The 8,664-nt window shown below is 40.2% G+C and overlaps 1 protein-coding gene across 13 annotated transcripts in view; it reads right to left on the reverse strand.

The window, feature by feature from the left end:
• The window catches only part of EPHA5 (EPH receptor A5), a 341,137-nt gene extending 332,926 nt beyond the window's left edge, over window positions 1–8,211 (reverse strand). For 9 of the 13 annotated variants that reach the window (XM_074324490.2, XM_019748166.3, XM_074324489.2 and 6 more), the window contains exon 1: window positions 7,267–7,584. In XM_074324490.2, coding sequence (XP_074180591.2) covers window positions 7,267–7,450 — 184 coding nt within the window. In that variant the 5' untranslated portion in view covers window positions 7,451–7,584. Of the gene's footprint in view, window positions 1–7,266 lie in introns of all 13 variants that reach the window. The other 4 variants (XM_074324488.2, XM_019748170.3, XM_019748164.3 and 1 more) reach the window with 4 other exon arrangements.
• Window positions 8,212–8,664: the final 453 nt, after the last annotated feature.

Genomic DNA, 8,664 nt, shown 5'->3' on the forward strand with positions numbered 1-8,664 from the left:
AGATGAGTGTAAAGGGGATCAAATACATGGTGATGGAAAGAGAACTGACTCTGGGTAGTGAACACATAATGTGACAAATAGATAATGTATCACAGAACTGTACACCTGAAATCTATGTAACTTTACTAACAATTGTCACTCAATAAGCTTTAATTTAAAAAAAAAAATTAAAGTGTGCCCACGTGTGTGTGTCTTTTTAAATAATATAAAAAATGAAATCCAACCATTTTTATTAATATCAAGTTCATATCGATGCCATCTTAACATCCCTCCCGACTCTTCCTTCCAGCCTCACCATGACCTTCCCACACACCCCAAAATGTGTCCATGTGCACATACACCAACATCTGGCCAAGTTAATGCACTCTGCTTCATCCATGTACCACAATTAAAGTTCTAAACACTGAGTTACCTGGAAATACAAAGGAAAGAATGCACAACCTATGGTCAAATTTGATCAACAACGTTTTATATATTCTTCATTAATTTAAGAAATAATTTAAATGGTATTGACAAAGTAATACATAAACTGATGAGAGACTAAAGGCTGTGGAACCTATTGGAAAAGAAGAGCTAGAAGAAAGCTTAATTATGACCAGAAGTTACTAGGTTTTCCTTAAGTGGGAACCATTGGAAATAGTACTCTAAAGCAAAGCTCACACATATTAGAGGATCTGCAGGCAATTTTTAAATAATAGAAATGACTCCTTGTGGTTAATTTAAATCACTAAAGATAAAAAGTTATTTAAAAGTTATACTAACATTAAATGACAGTTAATAAAGTTCATCATGCTAACCACATTGTTTTCAAAAACTCCAAGTGGTACACCTACTAAATTAGTTTCATTTTATGACTTTGCAATGCCTGGGATTCTCATTAGACATTCTCATTAGATGAAAATTTTAAGATTTTAGAAAACGAAAAAAGAGCAAGACCATAAATTATGAGACATTTCACCAGACACAATTCAAATTCTTATGTACCTTATAGTACTTGTTCTTTTTATTCACTTATCTTTTGCCTTATACTAATAGATTACATGGGGCAGATGAAATTAAGGTGGTAATGAAAGAAGCTAAAAGGTAATTTAAAAATCTCAATTTCTCATGAAAGTCATTGATTAGAATTATATTTAAATCATTCAATTAAGTGTTATCTACTGTTATTGTAATGTAAAATTTAAATTGAAATGACCTCTTGATTTTATGGGATCATAATAAATGCAATGAATGAATTCAATACTATATGTGAAATCTATAGTCAGAAGAAAAAAGTAAATTCCAATCAAATTTTAATACTCAAGAATACCTGTATCACTATCTATTTGTAACTTGACTTATAAGTAGCTGTTTCATACTATAATTAATAGTATCAGTGATCCTACCAGTACTTTGTTGAAAAGTTAATTAAGACACCTTACATACGTTTTAAATGTATTATCAAAAATGAGCTGTTGTACAAGTTTGGATTTAAAAATCTGAAACATTTTTTTTTTTTTTTTTTTGTTCAGAAGAAAAGTTTTGTCATGTTCAAACATTTTAACTCTGAATAAACAAAATGTCTGGAAAGTCAGAAGCTAAATAGGGAAAAGTAAATATATAATAAAAGAGAGAACCCTATGTTCTGATGCTAATTGTTTTGGAAGTTCAAACCTAAATTCTTTAAAATTAATCATTTACATTTTGATTTAAACATTTTCAATGGAACCAATAATTCAGACAAGTTTTCACAGTGAACAACTACCAAATCTTCCAGTTTTCTAATAGCTATCTAATTCTTTGAAAATTGTTATGAATAGATCAGAGATTCTCCTGTTATTAATCTGTTTCTTGTGTCAATACATCTCACTGAATAAACCCATTTTGTTTATTACTTTAAAGATACATACTATTAAACTTTTTGTAAAATAATGTGAAAATTTTAATCTGTTTACAACATCTTTAGAACTCATTTTATTTGTTAGCCACTCTTTTTTATAAATTAAAGTTTATTGGGGTGACATTGTTAGCTACTCTTATATACACGCATAGAAATGTAAGTGTATCAATTGATCTGGGATAGAATACATGATAATTATTTTAATGTCAATTAAAAGCACCATCAGCTGTGTTTATGTATAAAACCGACTAGGATAAATAAGTCTTTTGAAGAAAGCACTACCTAACCAACTGATCTTATAAATTTTGATAAAATAACTAAATATGTATTTATCCAGTAAAGCATACCAGTAGAAGCTATTCTTCTCTATAGATAAATGCATATTCACCAAATAGAACAGCAAGAATCATTCTGAGTCCCTAAGGCAACAATTTACATTTTTAGCTATCATATTGTTTTTATAGTTAAAATTCACTCTTTCTAAAAGAAAAAAAGGACAAATATTTCAATGAATTTTTAGTGATTCATAAGCAAGCCTGGATAATCAAATTTTAATTTTCAAGTTTTATGAATACAATTGTAAAACTATTTTAAGATTGCTAAAAGTGCCATATTCATCTTTGAATAATTAGGTAACTCTGCTAACTTAAATTCAAACTGTTAGTAAAATGGAATATACCTGCTAATTTAAATTGACAAAAAACCAAAATATAAAGTGTTACTAACACTTTTTACAGTAGCTATTTCTTTTAGATATTAACAGCATATTTTTCCTTTTAAAAAAAATACTAATTTAGATTTATAAAAGGAAAAACAGCTGTAGTTAGTTAATATACCCTATTTCCCCGAAAATAAGACCTAGCTGGACAATCAGCTCTAATGCATCTTTTGGAGCAAAAATTAATGTAAGACCCAGTATTATATTATATTATATATTATATATTATATATTATGTATTACATATTATGTATTACATATTATGTATTATATAAGATTTGATCTTATAGTAAAATAAGACCGGATCTTATATTAATTTTTACTCCAAAAGGCGCATTAGAGCTGATGGTCCAGCTAGGTCTTATTTTCGGGGAAACACTGTAATCATGCATATTATACTCTATTTTTACAGTCAAAGGTAAAAATGAAAGAGAAATGAATTAGTCATTCAAGCAAATACATAAAAAAGCACTCCAAACAAAGGAGGTTGAAGTGATCAAGTCAATCATCAAAAATGTAGTGATAATAACTAGACCATAGCTATTTTTTCAACAGTAGTTATATTGCATAATGTCTAGTATTTAATTAAATAGTTTGGGGATGTTTGTCTATAAATAGCTATATCATCTCATTTTGATATCTTATGTAGAAATACTTCAAGTGGTCACATTTTGTAGAGCAGAATATTAATGATATAAATAATGGTAAGTAATACATTTCTAAGTATAAAAAAATGAACTCTTTTCCTATATCAACTGAAATAAAGAATTACACTAGCATTACTAATGGCAATATTACAACAAGAATATTTTCAATCAAAGGTGAAGTTTCTATGGTAAATGCAGGAATTGTCCACCCTCTTTTCTGTCTTATATAAGGAAATGAAATCCTCCTACATATCACCCTGACACCCAGGAAAATATGTCAAAAAAAAAAAAAAAAAAAACTTAAAATAGCAAGACCCTATCCTCTGCCCTGCTCTTTCATGGTTTATAAAGCCAAAAGCCAAACCCTTCATGGTTCCTTCTACTTCCAACAATCTATGATATAAATAGGGGTAATGGCTCCCTTTTTTCTTCAGTAGCATCCTGGTGAGGGAATGATTTTACTATCCCTTTTCTGGGGGGAGGGAGATCCTGCGACTCTATTTAAAAGGAAATGAATTACAACAGGATCACAAGGCCACACAACAATGCCATTTAGTTTTACAAATCTATTATGTTGTCCAATCTGTTTTATGGGCCGGATCCTGTGATAAACCAAGAAAAACCCCCAAACAAATGTTCTTCCTTGTCTTTCTTTCCATTGAAAACATCTACAAATTTATGATTGTTTTTCAAACAATTTAGCCCCACATTTTTCCCCTTATGGGTTTTTTTTGTTTTGTTTTGTTTTTTCCTCGCAGAGCCCCTCCATCCCACTTTCTCAAATATACAAAACATTCAGAGACAAGAAACTGGACTTTTCAAATACAAACTGCTGACAACTGTCAGAAGCACTTTACTGGGACATTACTGACTATAGCTTCAAAGAATTAAGCTTGATTCACCACTGGTGAATCATTTTCAATGCAGAGCTGTTCAACAGTAATTGGCCAAGAATCCCTGCTGTGAAAAGCACTTGTCAAATAATGCTTGTTTACAAATATATCTCCAGACTGCAAAAAGTGGCAGTTACTGAATACTTTCAGGGCCACCTCCAGTCTTCCTAACAGTGGACATGCTCCCTTTACTTATTAAATCTATTAAAATTTTGACTTGTTGATACATTTGTCCTGCTTGATCAGTCTTAGAATAGTTTCTTGCTAAATACACCTCTGAATTATTTTACAATAAAAACGTTTTGTGCATTATATTGTAGTTCAAAGGTTTCTTCCATATGTAATCATATCAATCCAATATTCTAGATATGTTTTACTTTTTCTGTTCAATTCTGCTTATTTGTATCTAACAAAGTTAAATTTTAAATTTGACTGGAACACTAATTATGAATATAAATTCATATTTATTTCTATCTGCCTTGAATTTTTTCTCACATAATGGGAGTATTACTTTAAACACACACACACACACACACATATATATATATATATATATATATATATATATATATATGCACACACACACAACTACCACTACCATCTGGGAAATCACTAAGCTTCTATAGGTTGCAGAAAGCAAAGCATATGCAAGCAAGTTATTAATGGATTCAGTGCATTCATCAAATCTTTCTGTCCCTGATCTTCCAAAGTTCCTTCCAAAATAAACAAAAATGAACTTTAAAACTCCAATCTGAATCTTCAAATAAATAAATAAATAGACTGACTGCTGTTATAAATATCTTAATATATTCTTGTAGTTCTAATTACAACACTACCATAGAGAAACAAAAAGAACATAAATTTTAGGAAAATACAGAAATAAAGGTCTGGGATGATATTAACAGAAAGATGGAAAACTGTGTTGAGGAGAGATGGGATGAATGATGTGAAGTCGTATATATTAAGATTTTATTTCTAATGACACAAAATAGTGACACATTACAAAATGTGCTCTAAACAGCAGACATTTTTATTTTTATTTTTAGTGTCTTCAGAGGAGTTGGTGGTAAAGTAGCATTCATTTTGGGTTAGACCGTGCAATCTCCATCTCACTGTAGCCCAAGTTTTGCTGTGTGTTCCACTAGCTGAAATAAGGACAATACAACCCCTGGGTGTTTAAGTTTATAAAATCCCCCAGTCTATCTGCCACAAGCTCCACTAACACCTTAGGAGACCGGCTATTTCCTTGCTTCCTTCCATTTCCTTCTGCTGCTGCTTCCTCTCCACGCAGTCTTGGCCCATGTTCCCATTCAGTACAGCCCTCCCTGAGACTTCATTTCTCTCCAGTCTCTAACCAAGAGTTACTACTCCCTTTCATCACTACGTACCTTCTTTACCCCATCACACCTGGGGTGGGAGAGAAGTATAACGAGAGCCTGAGAGAATGACTGTTACTCTTTAAATCCAAACCAGGATGTCCCTGTCAGTGGAATAAAACAGTTAATAAAAGGACTCCTAACCCTGTCACAATCTGGACTTCTAACATAATGAATCTAACATGAGATATTAATGAAAGGACCACGACTACAGATAACACTTTTTCAACTTTATGGGGAAGAAAAAAATGCAGATTGCTTGGATTAAACACGGGAAATTGCAGATAGATGACAGATAGGTGAATAGATAGATAAAACTGCATATAATTCTTAAATCAGATTTAAAAAATAAATTTAAGAATTAAGGAGAGAAGTTCATGGATTGGGGTAGGGTGGGGAGTCGCGATCTGCTCTGCTTTCACAAGGTTGCTAGGAAGCTGGCAGCCCTCCGAAACCAGCTCAGCGCCTTCTCCTACAGCCAAGACAAAACCGGTGCGAGTCACGAGGACACACACGACTCCGCCGCTGCTGCTTCATCTTCCCAGTCCAGAGTCCCCTGCCCCAGGAGTGGAAGAAATTTTTTAAGATTCTCTGCCTCACTCGTGGTATCCAGAGCCCCAAAGCAAAACGCTAGCCTTCCAGCGAGGGGGTATGGTTTACAGATGTTTCCGTGGAGATGAGCGCGTCTATAGCTCTGATTGGGATGTGAGATGCTGCCCCACACCCTAGAGGAAAGAGCCCTGGAGCTGAGACCCGAGCACAGAGACCAATCCGGGTGTGTGAGAGGAGCGAGCTTGGCCGGAGCAGCCCAGAAGGCCAAGGGCTGCGCGCTGGGAGGTGGCAGGCCGAGGGGAGGAGGGCCGCTGGTCCCTCTCGCTCCCAGCCCTACTCTTCCAGTGGCAGGTGGGGACCGTCTTCTGGGTCCAGACAGTTGGGAGGAGAGTTGGGACTTCGAGATCCAGTGCCGAGCTGCAGCGGGACTTTTCCATCTCAGAAACACCGAGGGACAAGCCCCGGGGGGTCCAGCAGCAACTTCCTGGCAGTGACACTCCGCCACCCCTCTCTGCTTCACCCTGCATCTCACCTCTCCGCCTTCTTCCACTTTCGCCTCAGTGTGATTATGAGTCCCCCCCAAAGTAAAAGGCATCCTACAGTGTGGAACGCCTACAGTGTTTCCCTGGAGAAGGACTCCCTGGAGAAAGAACAGCTCTTGCGACCCACCCCAGAATAGCAGCTGGCGATGCTCTAAATAACAGCTCCCAGAAGGCACTTTCCCTCAAAATAAAAGCATCCAGCCACCCCCGCAACGTTTCCCATCACCGGCCTCAAATAACGGTCTCTAAAAGCCCCACCACTGTTCCTGAGATCCTTGTCGCTGCACTTCAAATAGTTCCCACTCCCTCAAGCCCGAAATGTCACTTCCCGCCGCGCTTCTAGTGAGCCCCTGCCTCACCCAACCTCCTAGCGCGGGTCTCAAACCCTCTTTCAACCTGGCTTCCAACTTCCCAGCCCCTAAACAGCCTCTGTGCACAGGCAGGTTCTTCGCCCAGCACTGCGCAGCTCATAGCAAACAACACAGCCACAGAAAGCAGAGAGAGCGAAAGGCAAGCGAAAGCCGAAGACAAATGTTAATTCGAGATGAGGAGTGAGATCTAGTCCGCGGCAGCAGTGCCCAGCGCGCCCCGACCCGCACTTCCAGGCCCCGACTCGACCGTCCGCCCCGGGTCGCCGCGGTGACCTCCCCATCGCTCTACCTTCGTTGCTCGGGCTGGCCAGGAGGGTCCGGAGAGCGGCGCACAGGAGAAGGCACGTCCAGAGGGGAGCCCTGCGAGGTGCTGTGTAGCAGCCGGCCAGAGACGCAGGGGTGCTGGGGGGGTCGTCGCCGCCGCCGCTCGGGGGCCGCCTGCGTCCCGCACCCCGGGGCCCTGAGCCCCGCATCTTCTCCTACCCGCCTCCGCCTCTGCTGTCCCGAGCAGCACAGTCCACGGCTCCGGCCTCGCGGAGGGGGCGACGGAGGCTCACGGCTCCTCCTCGTTCCCCGTGGGGTCTTCGCCTTCTGGCACGCGGCTCCTGCAAATGCGGACGCCACGGATCCTCGGCCCGCTGAAGTTTGCTTCCTGTTCCTCTCTCTCCAGTGAGGTTAAATGAAACACTAGTTATGGTTGGTAGTGCGGTTTTGGACTCGACTCAAGGGTGTCGAGAAGGTCCCGTATCTTGTTCCTTTGCCTCGTAAGACTTTTAAGGATTGAGGTCTTTTCAATGCCACTGGGGGTAAAAATAAAGGCTCCTTCTCAGTCTTCAGGGCTGAAGGAGAAGAAGGTAAGGAAGACAAGTCATCTTAGGTCAAGAAGAAATCCTCAATAAAAAGAGGAGGGGGGAAAAGATAAAACTGGGTAGCTAAGGATAACGGAAGAGGAGTTGAGAAAATATATGGTGGGGAAACTACGAAAGAGGCGAGCAAAGGAAAAGATCCGGAGAGTTCAAAGAGGCTGGCAGAAGGAAATAGCTGCGGGCTGAGCGCTGACGCGGGGAGGTACTGACGGCGGCGAGCCGGCAGGAGCGCGGAGGCCGGCGGCGCGGTGCTGCTGCGGTTCCCTCTGCCCTGGGAGGAGGCGGTGTGTGCGCGGCTGCGAAAGCCAGGTGGGAACTGCACCTCCACGGCGCGCTCCCGCTGTGTCTGGAGCTCCGTCGTCTCCTCTTCCTCCCGGCTCTGCACCTCCCCACCCCCCTCCTCCTCCTCCTTCTCCCAGCTCCCCCTCCCTCTGCTGCTCGCCGCCTCGCGGGTGAGGATCTACTGTGTGTGAGTTGCTTGGACGAAGTCACACACCCACGGAGGGAAGTAATCTGGAGGCTGCCGTGGTGAGTGTTGCCTAGCGGTCTCCGGGAAAGGCGCGTCTCCCTCCTGGGTTAATTAGGACGAAGAATCCTCCTGACGATTCCAGCGAGGACCCGGGCTCCTGGGAGGAGGAAGGGAAATCAGCCCTAGCTCAGTCAGCAACCCCTGGAGAAGCGGGTCCCTTGCTTTGGCATATTGCCTGCTGCCCATCACAGGCTCCTGGCATCAACAGCCTTGTCGTCACATAGCCGCGCATTCACAGGCTCTGCTGGTCCGTGGCTAGTTTCTTAAACACCCACATCGCTCAGTGCTGCTG

This window comes from Rhinolophus sinicus, chromosome 1, assembly GCF_057876585.1.
Source record: "Rhinolophus sinicus isolate RSI-liver-muscle chromosome 1, RSI-T2T, whole genome shotgun sequence".
NCBI lineage: Eukaryota > Metazoa > Chordata > Mammalia > Chiroptera > Rhinolophidae > Rhinolophus > Rhinolophus sinicus.